Genomic DNA, 24,944 nt, shown 5'->3' on the forward strand with positions numbered 1-24,944 from the left:
GGACACTCACTGTCCAGCCGCCAGGTCTCGCCTCGGCAGATGCACGGCTGTGCTGGGAGAAGCACCTGTGGGTGCACACGATGTGTTTTGGGAGTGTGTGTGTATACGTACATGTGTGTATGTGTGTGTGTGTACCTGGGACTGTTGATCTGCACGTACCCATGTGAGTGTTAGGGATGGGGTCACGGATGTGCTGTCCTTGTTTGTGCGTGTGATCGTGTAGTGGGTGCAGCTAGCCCCACGGAGGAGCAGCTGGGTGGAGGAGACCACCTTCTCAGTCCCGGGACAGTGGCAGCCCGGGGCCACGAGTGCTCCTGGAGGCCAGGCCAGGGCTGGCCCAAGGACCAGAGCCCCAGCTCTGGCAGCTTCTCCCACCTCCCGTCTCCGGAGGCCTGGAGGCAGCTGGAAATCAGCGGGAGGGGGGGCAGGAGCCAGAGGTTAATGTGTGAGCTCCCGGTTCTCCTAACAGATGCTCCTGGAGGGAGATTTGACTGCCCTGCGCTGGAGCCAGGCGGTCTCTGGGATGTGGACTGCGGGGCAGACCTGCAGGAGCTGGGGGTGGAGTTGGGGGGGTAGTGTCTGGGCCCGCGCAGCCTGCCTCTTGCGGGCCTGTCGCTCGGAGAACGCGGAAAGCAGCCCTGGCCTACCTCACAGGGCTGTTGTGAAGATGGTGGGTGACTATGGGGAAGGATGGGGCTCTGGGACTCGTTACAGTCCAGCCTGTTGTGGGGCTACCTGGGTCGTCCTGTTAGGTGTCCGGAAGGGAGAGGGAGAGCGCAGGGAAGGGGCCTCCCCGAGGGGCAGCCAGGGGGCGATGAGGATGGAGGAGCCACCCTCCCTGCCCACCTTGTGCTTCTCCAGTTCCTCCCGCACCAGCGAGGTTGCTCCCTCACCTGCAGACCAGTGGCCTCCCTAACGGTCGCTGGGAGGATTCGAGGAGAGGATGCGCAGGAAGCCCTCAGGGTTGTTCCCTGAGGCAGGTGCTCAGCAAACATTGGCACCACCTCTGTGTCGGGGCTGGTCCTGTGGACAGACACAGATGAGGGGAAGAGCTGGCTGCTTTGCTTCCGGCCCCTTCCCTGGTGATGCCGCCACACGAGGATCTCTGACAGGCATCTGTCTGAGGGCCTGGCCTCTGAACTCCAGAGTCCCTTTGTTCCTGACCTGGAGATGTGCCCTTTGGTCCTTCCTGTTTCCCAGGCCAGCGCCCCCTGTGCCAAGACCAGGAGACCCCTTTCCACTTCTCGATTGTAGGTTGACCTTACCCAGGCCCCCCAGGGGTCTCATCCAACTTCCAGAGGCACAGGAATCAGTGGGAGGTGGAGCCATGTGGTGATGGGGCCACGGGATGGGGTGGGAGGGCTGAGGCTGGACGCTAGGCTCCAGGGGCTTGCTTGGTCCTTAGCCTGTAGGAGGTGGGACCAACTTTCCCTGTGGCTCCTGGGAAAGGCAGGGAGAAAACATCTGGTACCATGAGCTTAGCCAAGCTGCTGCCTTGATTAGTTAATCAAGTCAGAGATTTGGCAAACCTGTGTTTTTGCAGATTCCTAAGACAAGACATTCTGGGTGGAACCCCAGTGTATAAAAGCTGGGTGGTTCTTTTTTGTCCTCCTCTTGTTCTTGAGAGTTCTGAGAACTTGTAATTTTCAAGCACAGACCAGGGAGGGAGACACAGACAGAATGATGGGCAGGTGGGGGTGAGGGGTGGGGACAGTTAAGGGTGGGGACACCCTTAACATCCACTCTGGGTGCTTGGTTCAGGTATCCTCTCCAACCCAGCCAAGAGGTGCAGTTTCCCAGGCTCTGCCCTTGCTAATAAGAGGTGGTTCCAGGTATCCCCTTGAGCTTTACTTTTCCTGGAGCCAAGGTGCCTTTGACATCATTGGTGACCTGGAGCCCTGCTGTGTGGGGCCCGACAGCCCTGTGCCCAACTGTGACCAGCCTACCCCTCAGAGGCCTGAATGGGAACAGGCTTGGGGGTAGGCCAGGGTCAAAGCCTTCCTGACTACTCCATGGGTCCCGCCTCTACCTCTACAAAAGCAGATGCAGAAGGTTCCCCAAGGTGGAGTCCCCTCCCTGCAGAGCTTCCTCAGGACACAGGGATACCAGCTTCTCTCCAAGAAGATTTTATTGAACGCACACACAAAATTCATCCTTGGATTTGCAGACTCAGTCCAGCAAGGGAAGAGAGAGCAGTGCTCTTGTGAACATGGTGCTCTTGCCACCGGCCCCAGCCAGGGAGACCATGGGGTGGGCTCGGCTTCCCTGAGGCCACCGAGCACCTCTTGCCTTAAGACTCTGCCCGCCAAGGGGGCTACCCTGTCCTGACGGGGCTCGGGGGTCTGCCCAGGATGGATCTGCAATCTCTGCTGAAACACCTGAGTGTCCTAGAGGCGCCCGTGTGGCCCAGGCGTGACGCAGCGCCCTGCTTCCGGTGGCCAGAGGACATTGCCGAGACTGAAAGAGAGGACTTGCCCCAGGGGCCGGGACTGCTGAAGGCGCTAGTGCGGGGCCAGCAGCCCTTCACACCCCATGCTGTCGGAGCAAACCTCAGGGTCGGGCCTCGCTCACTCACGGGTGGGGGTGGTCTCCCAGTCCCTCAGATGATGACAAGGCTCCCTGGGGTTACAGGGGCCTCTAGAAACCCCCTTGCCCCCTCAGACACCCCTGAGACTGTGTGTCTGACCATTCACAAATAGGAAATGAGACATCAGGTCAAAATGTTCACAATTTCCTGCATGTCTCAGATGGTTGTTTTCTTAAATGGTTGGGCCATATTTTAACTTGGTTTATTGAAACTAGTCAATTTCAAGATTCCATCAAATCAATAAAAGTAAAAAGGAAAAGAAAGATAAAAGAAATAATAACAAAACATTTCAATTCAGCTTTGGTGATGTTGGCCTCAGGAATTTCTATGCTGGCAGGAATCACAAGGTGGGCAGGGAGGGGGTGACTCCAAGCCCTCCTGCCTCTAGGCTGCCAGAAGCCAAGCCTGCCCACTCACCAGGGCCCTGGAGAGGGGCTTAGTGCCCTGCCCCCTCTTGCCCCAAGGAGCCAGGCACTGGGACCCTTGCATCTCTGTGGTGGTAAGCTTGGCCTTCCAGTGGGGGTCTGGGTGTCTGCTTCTCAGCTCTGCCCCCTGAGACCCACTCGACAAGAGTCTGAGCCTCATGTGATCATAACTGGAGACCAGGAGAACCTCTGGGGACCCGAGGGAGAGTGTGGACAGCGGCCGGACCCGTCCCAATGCTCTTAGGTTTGCCTGTTGCCGTCTTGTCTTCTATAATCAAAGTTGCTGGTGCTCCCGGCCCTCACGCAGGGCTGGCTGGGGCTTGGTTTGGTTACCACAAGGGATCCCGTGGATCCCTCAGCCCCCAGATCCCAACCAAGTCAGAAAAACGGAGGTGGAGGGGTTGGGGTGAAGACTCAGTAAAGAAAGAGTGTGCATATTGCTAGACAGGGTTTGGAAATGCCCCGCCAGGTAGATCCTCCAGCTGGGGAGGGGTGGGGGAGGGGGGTTCCTTACTTCAAACTCCAAACCACGTGCCTCTCGTGCAGACGAGCTGGTGTACTGCCAACACTCGTACCCATCGAGGTGGGGTGTGCGGGCTGGGCTGCAGCTGGGGCAAGAGAACGGGGCTCAGGAGGAGACATCCTGAGGACGCGCGGGGCTCCTGGTGGGCAGTTTCCAGAGGGAAGGTGGGTAAGATGTGGCCTGGGGCAATCGCTGGCCCAGCTGACCTCTTTAGTGCAAAACCCAACTGGGGGGGCAGGGGAAGGGTCGGGACGGGACAGGCACCCAGGAGCTGGGTCGATTCCCAGGCTGGAACTGGCGCCATTCTCCAGAGATGGGCAGTGTGGAGAGGAGGAGGGGCGGCAGAGAGGGTTCCCATCCCTTCCCACCAGTAGAACCTGGGCAGAAACAGCAGCAGGGGAAGCAGGGCCGGCCGGCCTTGGCTCGCCCCACCCTCAGCGCTGCTCACTCGAAGGTCTCCCATTGCTTCCTGAGCTGCTCCACGGAGCCGGGGGCCGGGGCCGAGCTCACGTCTTGCTTGGTTTTCCGTAACAAATCCTCAAAGGGGTCTCTGGCCCCTCGTGGAGCAGAGGGCCGCAGTGCTGGCTCCAGGCCCTGGGGGGGCCTGGCTGGGAGGAGTGGGGGGTCTCCAGGCCTCAGGGCCAGCCCTTGCTTGGCCTCGGCGGCCCGGGCACTTGAGCGGGCCAGGGGCAATGTTCGGATCCTCGAGGGGGCGACTGCTGGGGGACCCAGAGGCTGCAGGGAGTGGGTACCCATGGGCACTTGGCCAAAGAGGTTGGGCATGGAGAGGGCAGACAGGTTGGGCTGAGATCGATGTGGGGCACAGAAGCCAGAATTGGACAGCAGGAGGCTGGGGGCAAAGGCTGGCCCCAGGGAAGCAGGAGGGGCCCCAAAAGGCCCAGCTGGTGCAGAGACCAGGGGCATGGTGGGCAGTGTTGCTGGCAGAGGTGGGACAAAAGGATTGAGTGATGGCTGTGGAAATGGGGTGGGGGTCCCCATGGGGGGAAAGCTAAATTGGGGGGTAAATGGGGTGGCTACATTTGGGGCTGTAGGGCCTGGTGGAAGGGAGCTGCCCGACCAGGTTGTGTTAAGTGGGTCCAGCAGGGCCAGCAGGGCATCACTGCTGCTGCCGGCGGTCCCTGGGGCCAGGCTGAGTGGCTGGAGCAGTTCGGTGGGGTCTTGGGGTGCAGCACTGGAGAGGAGCCCAGGGAATGGGGTTGAGCTGAGGGCAGCCTGCCTTTCCCGCTCAGCCGGCAGTTGCTCCAAGAAGTCGCCAAGGGCGATGCCGGGGGCCTGGAGCTTGGCTGGGCGGGCAGTGGGAGGCGGGGGCACGATGCCCAGCTCCGGGGTCTTCCTGCCCTGGGGCCGGGGGATAGTGATGCTGCCCAGGGTGGGTGTGGGCACCTCCTCCTTGTCGCTGGGGTTCAGGAGGCCGTTCTGGTTCTGGGGCCTGCAGGGTGAGGCCAGGGAGTTCCCGAGCAGGGCTGAGGGCTTCTCGGGGCAGGTGGCGGGCGGCTTGCTGGGGATGGCCATGTCATCCTGGCCTAGGCTCCAGAGCCTGCTGTGTGGGTGGGCGAGCTTCAAGGCCCCTGGTGTCCCACGGCTTCTGTCACTTCTGCCCAGGTCCAGCCTCTGCCGGAAGAAATGAGGGAGGCAATGACTGCAGCTGACCAGGGACAGATTGGCTCTCCCCACCCCCTCCTGTGTGCCAGGGGGACACTGGGGCTGTGGTCCTGGGAGTGTGGCCAGCTAGGTCTCTGGGGCTCAGGGAAGTTGGGGGTTCGGCCCAGGTCGGCAGTAGAAAGCAAGCCCAGGCTTCTCTCACTAGGGTGGCACAAAGGGTCTCCAGAGAAAGCCCTGTCTTTTCAAGCCAGCGCTGCTAATTAGTTTTAGGAAAAGGACTCCATCTGCTGACCCTCTATTGGCCTGACCCATTTTATTTTTCAAAGCATGTGGGCACTTTCAGCCACCCCTGAGCCCAAGAGGGCAAGTGAGGCTCGGAGGCTGGGTGAGGGCACACTGGCTGGGAATGAAATAGGACTGGGCTCTGTCCAGCTCTGCCACCTGCTGGGCCACGACCTGGGTGTCATGTCCCTTCTCTTGGCCTGAGCTCCCTCATTTGCAGCCTGGAAATAGCAATTCCCTACAGATGGGCTTGTGTGAATCATCGGATATGTGTGCTAAGTTGCTTCAGTCGTGTCCAACTCTTTGAAACCCCATGGACTGTAGCCCCCCAGGCTCCTCTGTCCATGCGGATTCTCCAGGCAAGAATACTGGAGTGGGTTGCCATGCCCTCCTCCAGGGGATCTTCCTGCCCCAGGGATCGAACCCCTGTCTCTTAACATCTCCTGCATTGGCAGGTGTGCTCTTTACCACTAGTGCCCCCTGGATACGTGGGAGCTTTGTGAATTCCACACTGTGACCCAGGGACTGCAGAGTCAGCAGCCGCCTGGCACAAGTGAGGAGACAGGCACAGGTGGCGACAGACTGAAAGTCTCAAGGAAGATCAGGGGTTACAAGTGAATATCCAGAGCCCAGAGCTCTGATCCACAGGCTCTTCAAGGAGCCTGGTGGGGTGGGGACAATCCCAGCTCCATCAGGGGTCATGGCGCCGCCCATGAAGCAGGGGGCAGATTTTCATCAGGCTGTAGCTGTTCTCCAGCGATCACTGTGTGCGAGGCTCTGGCCACTGGCCCGCCTGGCAGAGTTTGCAGTCAGAGTGACTCTGAGCACTGGCTGAGGGACTTGGAAAAGTGGCTCTTTCTCCCTTGGTGTCTCACTGTCATGTGGGAAAACCTGCCTCACGTGCAGAAAGTGCCCCCAGCCCGTGCCCACCTCCAACCACCATACCTGATAGTCAAAGGTCCCCGGCTGCTCCCTCAGGTCTTTGGGGGTCCGAAGGTCTTCCAAGCTTTTGGCCTGGCCCAGCGGCTGCAGCGGGACTTCCATGTCGAGGTTGCTGAAGACATCCTCCAGGAGGTTGATGCTGGCGGCCCGATCGTGTGGAGCTGGGGTGGGGCCCACAGGCTCCCGCGCTCGCTGCTCCGGGCTTTCGGCCTCGTCCCCTGCACTGTCTGACTCCTTGAGTGTCCGATATGGCTGCGGCCTGGGGGGAGGCAGAGCAGGCTGGATTCTCCCACCCAGAGCCGTCCCGGGAGGAGCAAGCAGCCCCCACCCCGGAGAACTTCCAGGCCTCAAGGAGCACAGCTGGGAGCCTTGGGAGAGGAGAGTGTCCTGGGTCCCTGCGAGTGCAGGTGTCTGAACGGTGCCCGTCAGACAGACAGACAGACAGACCTGGGCTGATCTCGGGTTCCGCTCACTGAGAGGCCTTGGGCAAGTTGCTCTGGCTCTAGCTTGTACCAGGGAGCCCACTTAGTTTCCTCCAGACCACAAGACCTACCACAGAACTGGTCAGCAGTCTCCCACACCATTCACACAAGGCATGAGGAATGGGGCACGGCTGGAGAGGGAACCGGCAGGAGGACTCACTCCTGAGCCCGTTTTCCGTACCCTCACCCCTGCAGCAGTCGGGTCCTGGGCTCAGCCTGTGCGGAACTGAGCAGGGGGAACTCTCCCCCAGGGGGCTGCACAGTGCACCCCAGGATCCTCAGCCATGAACTACCTAGGCCTCAGCCTGTGCTGATCTCGGTTCCAGCCCTGGTGCCATCTCTTGCTGTGGGACCTTGGGCAAGTCACTTAACCTCTCTGAGCCTCAGCTGCTCCCCCGTTCCAGAGTGCGCGTCCTTGCAACTGGTGGTGGAGATGACACGAGCAGACGTGGTGCCGGCTGTACAGCAGGCATGCTGAGGCTGTTAACACATCCTGTGCATTCATGCACCAAAATCTTATAGCCAACCCAGGTGCTGGGGACACTGGGTGCCTCTCGCTATCCTCTCTCACAAGCCTGAGCCCCAGGGTACATGGAAAATGCTGCCCAGACCTCTTGTGAAACTGGGTCAGAGTAGCATCCTACCTCCAACCACAAGGCTCTGCCCCCTGGGTCAGGCCGAAACTGCTCATGGCTCTGGTAAAGTGGGGAAGGTTGCCACCTGGTGGTCTGAAGGCCCACTTGCATGAACCTCTGCAGGGGGACAGTCAGTAGAGGAAAAGGGGCTCAACTAACAGTCTAGACTCTGCGCAAGGACTGCGTCAGACTGTACTATCTCCCTGAAGCCATACAAGCAGCCCATGAAGTAGGACTCACGCCCTCCACTTTACAGATGAGGAAGCTGAAGCTCAGAGAGGCCAAGTAACGGAACCTAAGTCACACAGCACCTGGCAAGAGGCAGAAGTGGAAGCCAAGTATGAGAAGCTTCTAAAGTCCCTCACTTGCTCTAACTAAGCCATCTGACCAAGCTCCTTTGACCAAGTTTGAACACAGTGAAGGGGACAAAGAAAAGTCAGTGTGCTTTGTAGTTAAGGAAACAGAGTTTCTTTAGAAGGAATTCATTTTAAGTGGCCGTTTCCCTTTAAACACACACAAAACCCTATGCTTTTCATAGATCATGGTTCAGGGAGTGAGCATTATTTTAAATAATTAAGGCATCAATTAATTTAAAAAGAACGTGGCCAGCCAGACCCCACGGTGGGGGTCCTTGGCTGTTATCTGTGTGGGATCCTTTTACCAGCAAGGCAATTGTAAGTTGATACATGGCTGGACATTTCTTGTTCCAATGATGCAATCTTTATTGTAATTAATAATAGAAATAATAACTGATACATTAAGTCTATGATATTATAGATACTATTGCTTAGGACAAGGCTTTTCTCCTAGTTTTAATGAATGAGATTCACTGTACAGACCAGGCAGCACGCAAAACTTGGGCAACACTGGCTTAGGGCACTGCTCTTTAAGTGAGGACCTCAGGAGGGGGCTGACTTGCCTGCAGTCACAGGGGAGCTGGAGGCACAAAGGGCCAGAAGCCTCTTGCCTGTGGGGGCAGTGGCAGGAAGAGAGCTGTTGGGCTTGTCGGGTGCCCCAAGGAACCCACAGGCCCAGCCTTGGAGGAGAGAGTGGGTGCAGGGAGATAGTGAAGGGGGCTGACAAGGGGGGAGCAGGGGGAGAGTCCCTCTTATGTAATCGGGCCGGAATGGTTCACTCCCCAAGGTCTGCTGTGGGTGTTCAGCAAAGGGCAGTTCCCTTCCCCTGAAGGCTCCCATTAGAAACACCATGCAAACAGATAAACACAGACCAGAGCTGGCCCTCTGCTCAGTCCCAGCTGGGAAAAGCCTGTGGGTGGAGAGGCAAGAAGTGGCGAAAAAAACAGGCAGCCACCAAAGCCCAGTTCCCGGAGTGGCTGTGTTGTGGTGAACCTTCTTTTTCTCTTTGTTGCAATTTGTAATTAGAAGGAGGCTTAGGCTATAAATAATAATGAGAAAAGTTATCTTAAAGTCAGACAAATCGGTAAGATCTTTGGCTATGCCATCATTATATATATATATATATATATATATATATATATATATATATCCATACCAGTAACTTTTTTTTGTTTTTTTTTAAACTTTAAATCTGACGCTCCATCTCCATGGCTTCCCAAGGTGTGCTGAGATAAAGGAAGACTGGGCAGCAACAACCAGCCTAACCGTAGCTGATGCTGCAGCCGGCAACCCCATTAACAGTCCAGTGCATTTTCCCTGTGAGGAAGGAGACCGATGTTCCTGTCTCACACCTTTACAGCCCAGTCACCCTTGTCACCTCACCCCATTGCCACAGGCCCTGTGGGGCTGGCAGAATGAACGCCCTGGGAGGAGGCACACGGGGGGCCGGGGGAGGTGCGCCGCCCTGCAAGCGGGCACCGGAAGGCAGCAGCCCCAGGCACCCTCCCCACACACAAGCACAAGCTGGCCACCCCCGCCCCTTCAAGTGGTCCCGGAGAGTCACCAAGCCGAGCTCAGGAAAACGGAAGAAGGAAGGAGAGACCATTCAAAGGGAGTGGAGAAGAAAAAGCTTTCGGTGAAGCCAGAGCTCGGGCCCTCTTCCCGCTGGCACTCATCGTCAGAGGAGTCTTCGGAGAGGAAGACAGCATAGTGTCGCAAGGGCCTTACGAGGCTGGGGCAGAGGGAGACAAGAGAGAAGACCGTTAGGAGGCACCTCAGGACTCCGTGTGGTGGGGAGGGAAGGAGGCCTGCAGCCCGGTGCCTGACCCTGGCCTCCCTCTGCCGGCCAGGGAGGAAGCTGTCCAGAGAAGGCCCGACGGGCCCCCACGGTGAGGAAGCTGGTCCCGAACAGAAAAGAAACTGTGGGTTTGCCACCTGTGTCAAGAGCCTTAAATGCATCTATGACCTCATGATTTCACTTTCATTTAGATATCCCAAATTGTAGCAACAGATTATGCACAAAGATGTCCATTACCGCTATGTTTATAAAATATGAGACAATCTAAATTTCTGCAGTAGGAATCTGGTGAAGTGAATTATGGTACAGTTGGCTGAGTATTATCCTCTCATTAAACTATGTTTATAAAAACCTTCTGTCTCATTTGCTAATGGAAAAATGCATAGATAAAAGACTGGAAAGGCAGGTGTCTAAATGTCAACAAAAGCTAGTGGATTATGGGTGATTTTTTTTTCCCTTCTCCCATTTTTTATTTTCGTGTCTTCTACATTTTCTCCAATGTGCATATCTACTTCAATAATCAGGAAAAAATAAAAAATGAAAAAGTTAAAGAAGAAAGTGAGCCACGTGGAAGAGCACTCGCAAGAAGGCCCTTTTCTGATTAGCGGCTGCTCTCTGGAGTCTCCCTCAGATGCCTCTTCAGAGAGTCTTTTTCATCTGTGATGTGGAAATTAAATATTCATTGTTATAAAAAATACATCTCCCTTGTCAGCCACCTGTGAGCTCTACCTCTATAAACACAAACACATACACAGCCCAGAGAAACTCCACGCTGGCTCCTATGAATTATACACTGACCAGGGTGCGTGAGAGGCGTGTGCTCAGGAGAGAGAGGCTGGACCCCACAGCTCTTGGTTCAAATCCTGGCCCCACGGCTGCTGCCCCAACATACAAGTGGGGAGCCGGCAGCTCACGCCTCTGCCCAGTGCAGAGGGCTGGACGCACACCGAGGGTCTCCTGGGCACTGGTGAAATTTGGAGAGGTACCTCAAACACAGGAGACACAGGGGTACCTGATCGGGACTATCTCCTCTTTCCCCAAACCCCAGCCAGAGCAGTCTCCTTTCTTTGCCTCATATGATGCAATTCCCTTCTGACTTCATTTCAGGAAGAGGAAACATGTCCAAAAAAGTGCATGGGTACCAGGGCTGGAGGGTAAATGAGAGACAGCAGCTATCCCTGGGGGGACTGGGCGAGTGGGCTGTGACCCATCATCCCTGGTGCTAAGACAGTTGTTACCCAAGGATATCTTGTTCTTTCAAATGTGGAATCAAAGCTGGCGCCCAGGGCTGAGGGCCCAGCACGATCACGCTTGACCCTTCATTGCCTTGCACTGTCTCTGGAAGTTAGCCAGGCAGAGTTTCGTCCTCGTACTGAAGGGGAGGTTGAGGCTCAGAGAGGGGAATTCACTTGCCCAGGGCTACACAGGGAGGTCACCACTCTCCTCTCCTCTCCCAGGCCGCCTTCCCGGGTGTCAGGGACAAGATGCATGTCAGCCCGCCAGGACTGGGGGCAGCATGGCCTAGAACATGCATTTGTCTCTGCTCAGGAGAGAAAGCAGGAAGGTCTGACCCGCAGGAATGTGCCCTGGCCAGCACAGGGGCCAGACTGGGAGATAAAATAGGGCTCAGCAGAAGGGCCACTTTCCACATGGCCCCTGGAATCTTGCTCTGAATCACAGTCCTGGCCTTGCCAAATCTCTGTACGGTGACTTCACCTCAGCTGGTCATGCAGTGTCTAAAGCATCAGCAGTACTGATGTTCAGATGTGTCTGGAATGACTTATTCATCTGTCTAAAGGTTAGGAGGACCCCTTCTTACTTGCCAGCACTGGACTGTTGTCCCGAGTGGGGTGGGGCGCAGGGGGGCAGGCACTCTGCCTTAGGCTGCACTCAGAGAGCTTGTGGAAGGTGCCGGGCAGGAGTTCAGGCTTTGAGCAGGGCGGGCGCTGCTCTGTGCCTGGCCCACCCATCTCGGGGCTCTGAGCAGGGCGGGCGCTGCTCTGTGCCTAGCCCACCCATCTCTGTGCTGCTTTCCTGCTGCCCCCGTCACCTGCCTTTGCCTTTGCCTGCTGCACTGACTGCCCTGGCCTGCAACACTCAGCTCAAACCGCTCTCCTAGATGCCTTCCTGGAGCGCCCAGTGGATTTTCTCCCTAGATGGAGTGGGCTTCTCCTTGGGCTGAGTGGTTTAGCGCTTTATCAGTACAGCTGTGTGTGCTGTGCTTAGTAGCTCAGCTGTGTCTGACTCTTTGCGACCCCATGGACTGTAGCCTGCCAGGCTCCTCTGTCCGTGGGGAGTCTCCAGGCAAGAATACTAGAGTGGGTTGCCATGCCCTCCTCCAGGATCATCAGTAGAGCTGAACCTCTTGCAATTCTGTTTGCGATGAGGTCCTCAAGGGAGGCAGCCTGGTGCATTCTCTCTATCCCCACACCCCTGGCACAGTGTTAGTGCAGAGGAAGTCTGCTGAGAGACTGAGCAGAAGCCAGCGTGCTGGGGAGACAAGGCCTCGCACGCGCCCATTTTATCCCTTTTTCTGGACACCCACCAGGCACATGATCCTTTACTCAGCTTGAGGATACAGTGTAGGAAGGTCCCCTCTCTGATGTGGAGAAAAGGGAACCCTCCTACACTGTTGGTGGGAATGTAAATTGGTATAGCCACTATGGAGAGTCGTATGGAGGTGCCTTAAAAAACTAAAAATAGAGTTTCCATGTGATCCTACAATCCCACTCCTGGGCATATATCCAGAGAAAACTCTAATTTGAAGGCATACATGCACCCAATATTCATAGCAGCACTATTCACAATAGCCAAGACATGGAAGCAACCTAAATGCCCATCGATAAATGAACAGATAAAGAAGATGTGGGACATGCATACACAATGGAATATTACTCAGCCATAAGAAGGGATGAAATAATGCCATTTGCAGCAACATGGGTTGGACCTACAGATTACTGTACTAAGTGAAATAAGACAGAAAAAGACAAATATCATAGGATATCATTTTTATGTGGAATCTAAAATGTGATTTAAATGAACTTATTTACAAAACGGAAACAGACTCACAGACAAAGAAAAACTTACGGTTACCAAAGGGGAAGGTGGGTGATAAATTAGGAGTTTGGAAATAGCAGATACAAACTACTATATATAAAATATATAAATATCAAGGTCCTACTGTAGAGCACAGGAAACTATATTTAATATCTTACAATAAACCATAATGGGAAAGAATATGAAAAAGAGTATTAATTTAAGAATGAATAGGACCACGTTTATGGATGAAAGTGTTATACATACGGGGGCAGGTGGGAATCTCAGAAAAATGCTTAAAATAGTATCCACAAGGAGGTAATGTGCCAGTGTCTCTACATAGGTTATCTCTACCACCCTGCCCCCACCCCCCAGCAGGAAGGTGTCACTGCACAGATTTTAGAGAGGACAAGACTGTCATAAGTCCATTCATCCACCTGTCTTGCCCAGTCACCCACGCACCCAATCGAAAAGCACAGCCCGAGTGCCGACTGAGCAGACCCAGTGCTAGATGAGCACTGGGGGTCATGGTGAAGAAGAAAGGTGTGATCAGGCCACCCAACCGGGAGGAGACGAGCAGGGACTCCAGTTCAGAGCCCTCTCCTTCCTGTCCTCTGGGCTGGTGGAAGATTGTGTACATGTGGGCCTCGTATCTCTGCTTGAGTCAAACTGAATGAGGCTTTGGTGATGCTCAAATCCATCTTGAATGCATTTCCAGAACCTGTCCAAGCACAGTCCCCTCCTCTGGCTTTGACAAGCAAGCAGAGAGCACAGCTTGGCACATTAGCTGCATGCCACTAAAGCTGCCAGCAATATCTGGATTCATATGAGAGCCAAGAGCCTTTGTGCTGGACTCTACCTTGGTTTTGTTGGATCAGGCTGCTGCACTTCCCATCATTGTCAGAATCCAGTGCCTCCCCCGGGCACATCACAGAGGTGCTTGGGGGTGAGGTGGGGGAGAGGGAGCCTCACGGTCCAGCTCAACATTTTCCTCTCCAGCTGGCTCTTTTGATCAGGCCAGGCTGGTCGGGCAGGGCTTCAACATGAGGTCCAGGGTGCCTCCTGGACACACTATCTGTCTCTCAAGAGTGATGGAAATACCCAGACAAGAACTCGGCCATGTGGTTTGATGCGAGTTTCTTCAGGTCCAGGCTTTGGGCCGCATGGATGACGGTGTGACACTAGCAGTGTTTACACGTGTTGGGCCAAATGCTGTCCGTACGGTTTCTGATTAATACTCATCACATCATCCTTATTCTGCAGACAAAGCAGCCAAGGCTCAGAGAGGCAGAGTCACTTGCCCAGTGTCACACAGCAGCTAAGGGCAGAGCATGGAATTTGGATCCGCCTGACTCTAAACCACTTTGTGATCCTGCCTCTTTAGTTCTGTGGATCTGAAACAATGAAATAAGGGGTTGTGTGTTTCTCCTTCCACTTTTGATAAAAGGTGAGATTTCAAAATAAACGTATTTAAATTCAGCTGCTCATGTTCACCCATGAAACATATAGTCAGATATTTGTCAGAGATAAAGGATGAACCGTCGAATACGTCCAGGTTTAAATTTTTTATTAGCTTAAGGCAGAATATGAAAAAAAAAAAACCATACCTCTTCCCTCATTAACCCAATTCAGCTACTACCCTGCAGTCTGCCACCCACCACTTGCCTGGATTTTATTACACACAAAGAGCTGTCTGTGAAAAGGCAGGTCGTGGCAAACTTGGCTACCCAGTGAGGGCTGCCGGGGTTGTGGCGAGAAAGAAAGGCCCGCTGTCCATCACATTCAGACCCCAGCGTCTCCCACGGCTGCGCCCGCCTCTGCCCACCTCATCTCGGCGCGGCGCTCCCGTGCAGATGATGCCCTGAACCCTCTCTAATGTTTGGTGTGACGTGTCGCTGGCTAGCGCGCGTCTGACAGTGGTGACAGGCGCGGCTGCTCCTTTTTAAATACCATGTCAGAGACACGGCGTCAGGAAGCGGGGACGTGCTCTGTGGCTCTCTGCCGTGCCGGGATCGCACGGGCTTAGTTTTTAATGAGGAAGATCTGCATCTCGAGAGTTTTTTTCATGTGTCACATCGCGTGGACAAATCAGCAGCACGTCACGCTGGCCCACAATGAAATGCTGACAAATGTAGATATTTCAAATTTAATTGACATTTAAATATACTTGAGATAAAGAAGGGGGAAAAAATCAGCAAGGACTTGGTCTCCAGAGGTAACGAATGAGGGGAGCTGGTGATCATGTTTTAAAGGATCATTTCATTCCAGCACAAAGGATCTTTACTTTACTGGACGCCACTCTGGCATCCACTGATTACAAGGCTCCTGTTGGGCCGCTGGGCAGGGACAGGCCCCAAGACAAGGCCCGTCTGTCCACCCTCCCCCAAAGTGCCAGCCAGACCGACCTCGGGACAGTCATTGTACCTCCCTGAACCTCAGTTTCTTATCTGCAAAATGGAGATTCTACAGCCCTCTTGTTAGTCTTGTCACAAGAGCTGAATGAGGACACTCGTGAAGGGCTTCACACGGTGCCCAGTGCACGCTCAGCTCCTGCCCAGATGCTGCGCTCACCTGTCCACAAACAGATTTTGCGCCTCTCCACCCTGTTCAGAGTCTCCCCTGGGTGTTCAAGGATGAATAGGGTGGTCCTGCCTTCAAAAATCTCCCCAGTCAAGGTTGCTGGTCTCCGGCTGGGCATGTCTCAGCACATCAGAGTCACCTGAGAGCTCCCCCACCTGGAGGCGCTGCCATGCCTCCCTGCCAGCACCGCTACACAGGGCCGATACTCTGGAGGGTACCTTAGCACATACGTGGGTTAAAAACAGAGAAAAAGGCTCTGAAGCAAGTCTCTTCTATGGAAGGGACGAGTGTGGTGGAGGACCCATAAGGGAAGCTCTGGAACGTCCACTGGAGCTATTCCGTGTGCCTGGGGCAAGGCTAGGACTGCTAACCAGGAAGAAGAACTAAAGACAGATATGGGAACCTGCTGGACCTGAGGACTTTGTTCTCAGCAGTAGGTGAATATCTACTTAAGAACAGCGATGAGAGACTCGCTGCTGTGATGAGAAGGTGTCTTCCTGTCCTGTGGACTGGTCGAGGGTGGATGGTGAGTGTGAGGCCAGGGCCTTTCCTTCCTGTTGGGGACTTGCCCTGCCAGAGTGCAGTGGTGTGTGTGCCCAGCTCAGGGGCCCCTGGACAAGGCGCCACCTGGGAGGTGACATGGGGGCTGGGCTTTAATCGTGAGTCCAACAGAGGCTGTACAGTGGCCTGGAGGTGTCTCTGTGGAGGAGTGGGCACGGGGGCTTGAGGGTGGCAGGTGGGGTTGGCAGGGACCAGGTGGTGTGAGGTCGGGGTGGGGCGGTGGTGGCCTGGGGAGGCGGCACGGGGCACTTACTGGCTCCACTGCCCTCATCTCCATCTCCTGGGTTAGTTGTGCCTTTTACCTTTCTTTAGTATCTTGCTAATTGTCCACTTATTCATCAACCTGTGTCTGTCTATCTGCCTTCCTCCCACAAAGATCACTAGTGTGGACTTCCCATGTCCACACCCACACCCAGCAGGCTGAGGAGACCTTCCCTGGTGCCGGTGGACACTCACGCAGGCGGAAAGGCCTGGATCCACTCTCCCACCCTTCATGTTCTCTGCTGGAGGGAAGACGGGGAAGGGGACACCTTGGGGGCGCTCTCCTTACCCGGAAGAGAAATTATGTAGATGCTGAGAAACACCCATCCCTCATCCTGAGGACCGTCTCTGCCTGCCAAGAGCGCAAGTCTTTTCTAGGGACTGCGGCAGCAGTTGTGGGAAGGTGTCTGGTGTGGAAGCAGTGGATGTGGATGTGGGACCCAGTGGGCCTGGGTATACGTGCTGGAGCCAGGGCAGGTCATTCCACCTGACAGAGTCTTGGCTCCCCCGTGGCTGGGTGGGCTGCCAATGCCTTCACTGTGAAGACTTTGTGGGAGCAGGGGAGGCTAACCAAGATGACACATGTCAAAGTACTGGGCCCAGAACAGGCGCTTGGGAAATGGTGACATGGAATTTGGACTGGGGAGGGTGCTTGTTGGTGTGGCAGAGCCTTTCAGAGGAGGCTGAGCTCAGTGACATCTTGAGGAGGGGGTGCTGTGTCTGAAGGCATCATAAAGGCTTGGCTTTTCAGTTGCATCTAATCCCCTACTGTGATCGCTCCTGGGAGAGTCCCTCCTTCTGGGTGGTAGGTGAAAGTGGTCGACATGAGGGCTTCCTGTGTCTTCCTGGGCTGCTGTGTATGCGGCGGGCCCTGCGGCAGCTCCTGCTTTTCTAGTCTGGGCTCAGGCTTCACGTCTGGCTTCTGTCTTGGCTTTGTCTCTGGGGCCTAAAACTCACCGGTGGGGAGCGGGCAGGGGCCAAGTTGGGTCAGGAGCCTCTTGCCTCGCTAATTGAGTCTGCACCCGCCTGCTTGGTCTCCTGGCGCCTTGCCAGGCCATAGTGCCCAGGAAGCTGCCCCTACCCCCTGGGTCCTAGGGCGCAGCTGGCACCCTGGAGATTGCTCCCGGGGCTGATTGCAGCTTCTAGCTCTTAGAGGGCCAGGCCAGGCAGGTGCTGCTAAGCCTCCTAATCACACCTGGCTCATAGCAGGTGCTCTTTACACATCTGTGGTTGTTAACTGACACCAGCCCTCATCTCCAGGACGCTGGGCTGTAAGCTGCCCGCAGGGATTCCTCCGTTCACTCATTCAGTAAATATCCCTGAGCAGAGCTGGGCCAGGCTCTGGTCTTGAAGTTGAAGAGTCAAAGCTGATGGTCACAGAGCCCTGCCCTGCTTACAGACTGTGGGGGTGTGTGAGTGTGCGTGTGGCATGCGGAGATACACGACACGGTAGTTCATGGCTTTGTCAGGGGGAGTCCTGGGTATTGTGGGCTTGGGAGGAGGCAGGCTACAGCAGTCATGGCTGCTGACTGAGGATGCTTGTGTGGCTCCTATGGGCAGCTTCCCAGATTGTGTTCTTTGGGATGTTAGCAGGTATTGCAAAAAAAAAAAAAAAAAAGACGGCAAAGAGAGTTGTGCAATGTCTCAGACTGGCAGCTGGTGGGCCAGGATGCTGCCCAAGTCTGCGGATGCCAAGCCAGGCATGTACACCAGGCCCTCACTCTTGGGCAGCTCTGGGTCTGGGCAGGAGGCAGAGGGGCTCCGGTTGTGATCCTGAGCCAGAGGCCGTGCTGAGCCCAAGGAGACTCAGCATGGGGGCAGGGGAAGTGGGGGTGAAGCAGACGTCATCTCCTGCCAGAGCATGTGTGCAACCAGCCTGAAGAGATATGACTGCAAAGTGTTCTGAGACCTGGTTTTTGGGCAGAGCTCTCACTAAATGCTTCTGGCAGCTTCTTCTGATCTTACTTTAATCTTCGGGGGCTTTGGGTACTGGGGTCATGCAGTGCAATTCAGATGAGCAGACTCTCCAATTCCTGAGCAGTGGGGGCTGGCCGTTTGGTGCACACACTGCCTGCCCAGCCAGCACCACCTGCAGAAGTACTCCTCGTCCAGAAGGATTTCTAAGGCCAGCCGCATGTCCCGATGGGTCTCTGGGACCCAGATTCCCGGGGATTCCACAGTTCTGACGGGAGTGTAAAGTGGTGTGATTCTTTCAGAAAGTTATTTAGCAACACAGAACAGAAATCTGTCTAAAAGACTGGTTAAGGACAGACTTTCCTGGCAGTCCAGTGGTGGAGACTTGGGGGTGTGGGTTCCATCCCTGGTGGGGGAGCTAAGATTCCATGTGCCTTGAATCTCACATGCCTTGAGGCCAAAAATCAAAGCAAAATAAGAAGCAGTAGTAACAAATTCAGTAAAGACTTAAAAAATGGTCCACATCAAAATATCTTAAAAAAAAGAAAAAAAAGCCTGGTTAAGGGTTGGTCTTTGGCGTTACGGGCAGCTCTGCCACTACCTAGCTGTGTGGCCAAGCGCAACCAGCACTTCCTGGAGTCTCAGCTACTACTTCTATACAACAGAGCTAATGACACCTACCCCTGCCCCCAGATCCCCATGAGGATTTAATGAAACCATGTATGTAAAATGCTTAGCATGCCGTATTCAGTTAACGGTAGTTGTTCTTATAATGATATAAAAACTTGGAGGACAAGGACATTCACTTTGGCATTTTTCACATTTGTGAAAAACTGGAACAGTTTACAAATCCCATATAAGGGGTGTGGTCAGGCAGACCACATAGATACACACAGGGGGATCTTCCATTCCATGGTCACCACGGGGCTAACAAGGACATGGGGATATCGGCCTGTAAGAGTGGCTAAGGACAGACTTTCCTGGAAGTCCAGTGTACAATGGGATATTGCAAGGAGGCCGGCAGCTCTGCAAGATACATCTAGAAAATCTGCAGAAATGCTAGTAAGGGGTGGAACTGAAGTAGTGGGATTCAGAATGAACTTGTCTCTTTTCCTTAACTTCCAGCTCACCTGTAAGGCTACTGGGTTATTTTTACAAACAAAGAAAATTACTGGTAAAGAGCAGTTTTTTTACATGGATCTGGCCAGAGAAATGACAGGGCAATGGCTTACAGGCCCCTGGTGGCTGAACATAGACTATTCTCACTTACTTATTTCAAACTCCAAATAACCAGCCTACAGCCGGTCAAGACTCAGGTGGCTGGAGGGTGCTCTGTGTCACCTTTAGCAGACAAGGTATGCACTGAAGGAGCTCAGTCTCTGTGGCTGGCAGGACTGGGCACACATCAGATCTACAATGGGCACAAGCTCTGTCACCATTAGGACTCAGAAGACAGCCCTATCCTTCCAGGTTATTGTGAAGATTTAAAAAAAGGTGAGGACTGCTCCTAACTGTCTCCCTCCCAACTCTCACAGCAGATTGAAATTTCACGAATGAAAGAGAGGCACCTGGGGACCAGTAGGTCATCCCTTTCCTTTGGCCTCTGCTTGCTGTGTGTGGTCCTGAGGGGCGGGCAGTACTGAGCACAGCGCTGCCTTTTACAGCTTGCTATCGACTCTTTCTAAGCCTTAGGTTGGATGGGAAATTGCCCCATATCTAGCAAGCCGGAGGGAAGATAAGGTGGGGCCTGGGAGCCATGCACGCTCCCGTTGAAAAGACTACCTTTGATGGGGTGGGGAGCTGTGACCTCAGTATGCCTACTGCAGCCGCCATCATCCTCATAGTCATAATTAGGTTCTTAACAAACAGGGCTGGATGCTGCAGAAGAAAGGACCAGGCCTGTCATCGAAGAGATGATCTCTCCATTTTCCAGCCCCCAGACCTTGGGCAAGTTATGGAAAGCCTCTCTCCGAGCCTCAGTTTCCCCATCTGTTCAATGGGAAAGCCACTTCCCACCCTTCACCATCTTCAGGGATGTTCAGTATATGTTACTTCTCTTTCCTTCCCCAGATAGAAACACTCAGCCACCAGAGAACACTGCCTCCTGGGCTGGAAGAGGACTGAACAGCTCTGGTTCCCAACCCCAGGGAAGCAGAGAGGAAGGTAGCGTGCAGGATAAGACACCTCAGGACATGGAGCTCTCTGGGCAAAGCCAGGAGAACAATGGACCCCCTTGGGCAGCACAGTACAACCGAGAGAACGAAGCTGAGCAGCACCGGGAGTCCTGGCCCTGCCGCTTTCTAACTGGATGGCCTGGAACCCTGGTTCATTCCTTCCCGAGCCTGAGTTCCCATTCTGTGGGAGGGATGCCTAAGAGGGCCCAGAACACATCAGGAGCTCCACTGTACTCGCTGCCAACTGGCCTCTGACCCGCGGCCCATTCCGTCCGATCCCTCCTAATCCTAACTCTTACCCTAGGGGATCCTTGGGGCATACCATCAGTCATGCTGTGAATAATAATGTAAGTAGCTAATACTTCTGGAGAAGTCATCACTGAATATTAATGAGCTAATGTTAACCGAAAAACAGAGGGAAATGTTATCCCCAGAAGACTTCCTAAAGGATTCTTCCAATTGCCATCAAATGGTTTTGAGGGGCTAGGACACCTACTTTTCACTGGGGAAGAAAATTTAACATAGGAAACATTTTGCTTTGGGAAGTTGAAAGTCAATAAAATTTAGCTGTGGGATTCCCTTTAGGGCACCCTTTAAAATCCTAAGACGCTCACACCTGGTAGGTTTTTGAAGATGTTTGTGGAATGAACGGATGCAAGAATGGACATAAGTTGGAGCACAAAAAAATGGACTTCAGTGAAGGCAGTGGCCAGCATGCTGCGGCCTCCATGAATTCCAGATGCCGCTGCCGCAGGAGGCCGTGGAGACCGACTTATTCTGAATCAGCTCCATCTTGTGGTCCACATAGTTAATTATTTAATGTGCTTTTTGGAAGTGAGAGCTGGGGCAAGAAGTCAGGAGGACCGAATCCCGCCCTCCACTTCAAAGATCCTGTGTCTCCTTCTGCCGCCAAAAATCCTCCAAGTTTCTGATGCACTCTGGTATTCCCAGGAGAGACAAAGATTGTGATTCAAGAGAATCCAGGCCAGATTAAAGGGCCAGGCACCGAGTCCGTGTGCCCAGCACTGAACCACCCGCAACAAAGCCCCATTAGGATGTGGCTCCTGCCCGCCGGCTTGTCTTCTCCTGTCTCCCGACACAATGCTGACAGGCTGGGGGGGGGCGGGTTCTTCCCCCCAAAACAACATTTTATGAGGAGTCTGTTTTATTAAAATATTTTCCGCTGGATGCTTCCTGTGTTTCAAGAAGTTGGTCTTGCCAGCTGGAGCTGATGACAGTTGAGAAAAACACATCCAAGTGCTGTTGTGACATGGCATTTGGAAGTGGAGCACGACAGGGGGCGGGGGCAGGGAGAAGGCAGCATGGGAAGAGACGCAGGGAAACACCCGGGTTACACCAGAAATGTCACTGGCGTTATAGGAATACAGCCCTGCCCTCCCTGCCCCCATAAAAAAAAAAAAAAAGTGAACAGAAACTCTTGGAATGATGTTCTAAAATATACCTCCCTATCTCCTGGTGGGCCACTGTTATGGTGGAGCACTGTTAACGTGTGATCATAGAGAACTTGTCATTTGTCTCCTATAACTGCCAGTTTGCCAGCCCACTAAACTAGCCAACCCTGCTCCCACCGGTTCATTTCAACCTCAAATGTTTCCCCCAAAGAGATCCAGAACAAGGCATAATGCAATAAAACAAAACAAAACCCACACAAAGTGGTACCGACCTAGCTCTGGTAACCACCAGAATGATGGGGGTACCAGACACTGGCTCTTTGCATACACTGACGAAGCAACCTCCTATCACGGGGCTGGAAAAGCAACAGCATAAATACGTGTGGTGGGGAGGTCCAAGCTCTAATCGGGAACTTGGCCACAAATGGGCAATGCTTTTCGGTAGACTGGCAAGTGTTGGTGTGTTTCTGGTTCAATGCAAGGATATTCTGGATTTGCCTTTCAGTATCTCCAGGCCCATGACCCTCTATCCAGTACATAAATATTATGTACTGGATAATAAAATATTTAGTCCAGTTTTAAAGAGATGACTCTAAAGAAAAGTGACGCATTTCTTCCCCCTAAAGAGAAATCTTTGGGCTCTGAGGCACTCTGAAGCCACACTGCATTCTCTCCACAAGGGGGCAATCATAATCCACGGCAGGGAAACAATCCACATTCCCTTTGTGCACAGCTCAAGTAGTCCAGTCCTCTCTTCCAAATTCTCCGTCACCACGCATCTCCCAAGACACACAGACACACAGGTTTGAGGGCCTCCTAGGCAGGCTGGTTCTGTAACCACACCGCAGTCTCCAGTGATACTGAACTATATACCAGAGAATCCTGGATGACAGGCAGGCTAGGCCACAGCCCGGCATCTGAGAATTACTGCTTCCTTTTGGCTCCCATTCTCGCTAGGACCTGCCATCTCTCTTAACTTCCTTCTCTGAGAACTTTTCTGAAAACAGGGCAGCCAGGAGAAGCACTGCCCTCTTCACCCAAGGGACATCAGGGTCCCAGGGGCAATGATTTTGGTTCTCGCAAAAACCCGAGGTGGATTCATGTACTTTTCTGGGCGTCACGGGAAGCCGGCGTGTAGCTGCTGAGTTGTCTGGGCAGAGACCAGGGGCTGTGCATCTTGGGGACCAAGGGCAGACAGCATCCTCTGATGGAAGCAGTGCTACCTTCTCCAGACAGCGCTGAAGCCAGGAGGCCTCTCACATTCACACCGCTCACCTCTGGCCCTGGCGTTCCCCTCACCTACCCAACGTCCACCCAGAGAATGACTCTAAGCCAGGTCCTCTGCTTGCTATGGGGCATGAAACCCAGCACCTGTCCTGAGGAGCTCTGGGCCCGAGAGCTAGAAAAGCAGACTCATGATGAGCTAAACGCTACGACACAGGTGAGCAGAGGTGCTGGTGCGGGGGGCGGTGGATGAAGATAGCCCTGGGTGTACCTCCCTCGAGCAGTCCAGGCCTAGGAAGGTGGCGCGTGTGTGAGTCGCTCAGTCGTGTCTGACTCTTTGCAGTCCCAAGGACTGTAGCCCACCAGATTCCATGGGTCTTGGCCCTCATTAAATAGGCAGCCTCTTCAACTGGGTTCCTAACTCTCTCCTGCTGACCCTCTATTTTTAGCGTAAGAAAAAGCCGAGAACCACTTTCTGAGCTTGTCTGAGTACCCCGTGGGTGTCACCACTCAAAACCCAGCCTGGTGCCCGGTGTCCTGGCCTCGGGGGCCTCCTGCTGGTGTGACAACTGCCAGCGGAACCGACACTGAAGATCAAGCCCTGCTCCCCGACTGACCTCTTTGTGAAACACCCGCTCAGGGCTCCAGGGAAGCCCTTCAAAGGCCAGGGCTGCCGCGTGGGCTCCACAAAGCACTGGCCCCCCTGGGCTCCTGCAGATAGAGGGGAGGGGAGGACGGGGTACTCACTGGTCGGGGCTCGAGACGGATGTCCTTCGGGCTTCCACTGTGATGTTGCTCTTCGGTCTTTTAACGACGTGTGGACGGGGAGGGCGCACCTAGAATGGGCATGGGGAAAATCCCCAAGAAGGGCTGAGTTGGAAAAGCCATTCAAGGACATTTTCAAGATGCAGGTAAGCAGCCCTAAAACAAACGTTAAGGGATTTTCAGAGCACAGACTTAAAGGCTGTGCTTATGATGGAGACTGTTGAAGTGGTGGCTGATCTGTGAACTGGAATCTGTGGCCTACTCAAAGGAGAAAGGCTCTTCTGAAGGGCTGGGTGTCCTGATTTGCACCCAGCGGGTGGTTCCACCTGCTTCCTCGTGGGGCTGCCCTGGGGGCTCAGCGAGACACTGTCTGGGCACGACCCAGAACAAAGAGGCCCTAATGGTAAGTCCCGCTTGCCTTCTCCTGGAACCTGGAAACCAGTTTGGTAGAACAAGGAGGTTTCACTCAGACTGTGTTTAGGGCACACATGCCTATTTTGTTCTTTTTAACAGCTGAATTATAGGATGCTTGTTTTACTCTCTAAGTGGGAGGGTGGAGAAGCAAATACTAACAGCATTAGGGCACCAATTAAAGTCCTCCTTCTGCTCCCCTGGGCAGCCCTGTGCAAGGCTCGGTCTGGACCCTCACACAGTCCGTGTGGCCACAGACAAGCTCAAGGGCCGGAGCCGGGGGTATTGACGGTGAAGTGCACAGTCTCCTGGTCCACGGCCAGACTGCAGAGACACGGTGGTTTTTTTTACTACCTATGGCCTCTGAAGGTTAAGATGAGGGATTGTATAAAAAGACACTTCCTTTTCCTACTAGAGCCGGTGATGACAGTTAGGCTAAGAATTTCTAGGTGTCCTTAGAAGAACACTCGTCTGGGCCAGTCAACACTAACTGGCTTTAAACTTGGCACCACCCTCTCTGTACAATGCCAGAGGAGGACTGGAGACAGCCTATCTGTGAATTTTGTTGCCAGTAAGAAGGACCGAGCAGCCCAGTGCGGGCTGCTCCTGTTCTGCAGACGAGGGACCACTGCAGGCAATGCCACAGTTGCTGAGGTTAGTGGACAAGGCCGAGAAAGAGAGCACAGGCACGCTCCAAACCCTGTGCCCTCTTCTGGAACCTCCCCCAGGCCCAAACCCCACACTGCTGGGTGACACAACACAATGGCCTCGGAATACAGGCTACAGAAGTTGGCTGCATAAGAGACAAGTCTTTACTGAGTTTCATCAGGCCCTCAGGCCTCCTCACATCTGATCTAACCAGAGTTTTTCCTGTGGAACAGCCAGTCTGATCTCAGCCTGGTTTGGCAAATTAGAGATGTGGTAAAAGCCAAGTGCATTCCACTGAACTTGCT

The 24,944-nt window shown here is 54.0% G+C and overlaps 1 protein-coding gene across 3 annotated transcripts in view; it reads right to left on the reverse strand.

Annotated features, from left to right (window-relative positions):
- Positions 1-2,774: 2,774 nt before the first annotated feature.
- Positions 2,775-24,944, reverse strand: part of DENND1A (DENN domain containing 1A) — a 520,884-nt gene continuing 498,714 nt past the window's right edge. For 2 of the 3 annotated variants that reach the window (XM_055541097.1, XM_055541098.1), the window contains 4 exons: positions 23,563-23,651; positions 9,459-9,587; positions 6,386-6,641; positions 2,775-5,167 (listed from right to left, as the gene is read on the reverse strand). In XM_055541097.1, coding sequence (XP_055397072.1) covers positions 3,980-5,167; positions 6,386-6,641; positions 9,459-9,587; positions 23,563-23,651 — 1,662 coding nt within the window. In that variant the 3' untranslated portion in view covers positions 2,775-3,979. The remainder of the gene's footprint in view (positions 5,168-6,385; positions 6,642-9,458; positions 9,588-23,562; positions 23,652-24,944) is intronic. The other variant, XM_055541100.1, reaches the window with a different exon arrangement.

The sequence above is a fragment of the Bubalus kerabau genome, chromosome 11, assembly GCF_029407905.1.
Source record: "Bubalus kerabau isolate K-KA32 ecotype Philippines breed swamp buffalo chromosome 11, PCC_UOA_SB_1v2, whole genome shotgun sequence".
NCBI classification, from domain to species: Eukaryota; Metazoa; Chordata; class Mammalia; order Artiodactyla; family Bovidae; genus Bubalus; species Bubalus kerabau.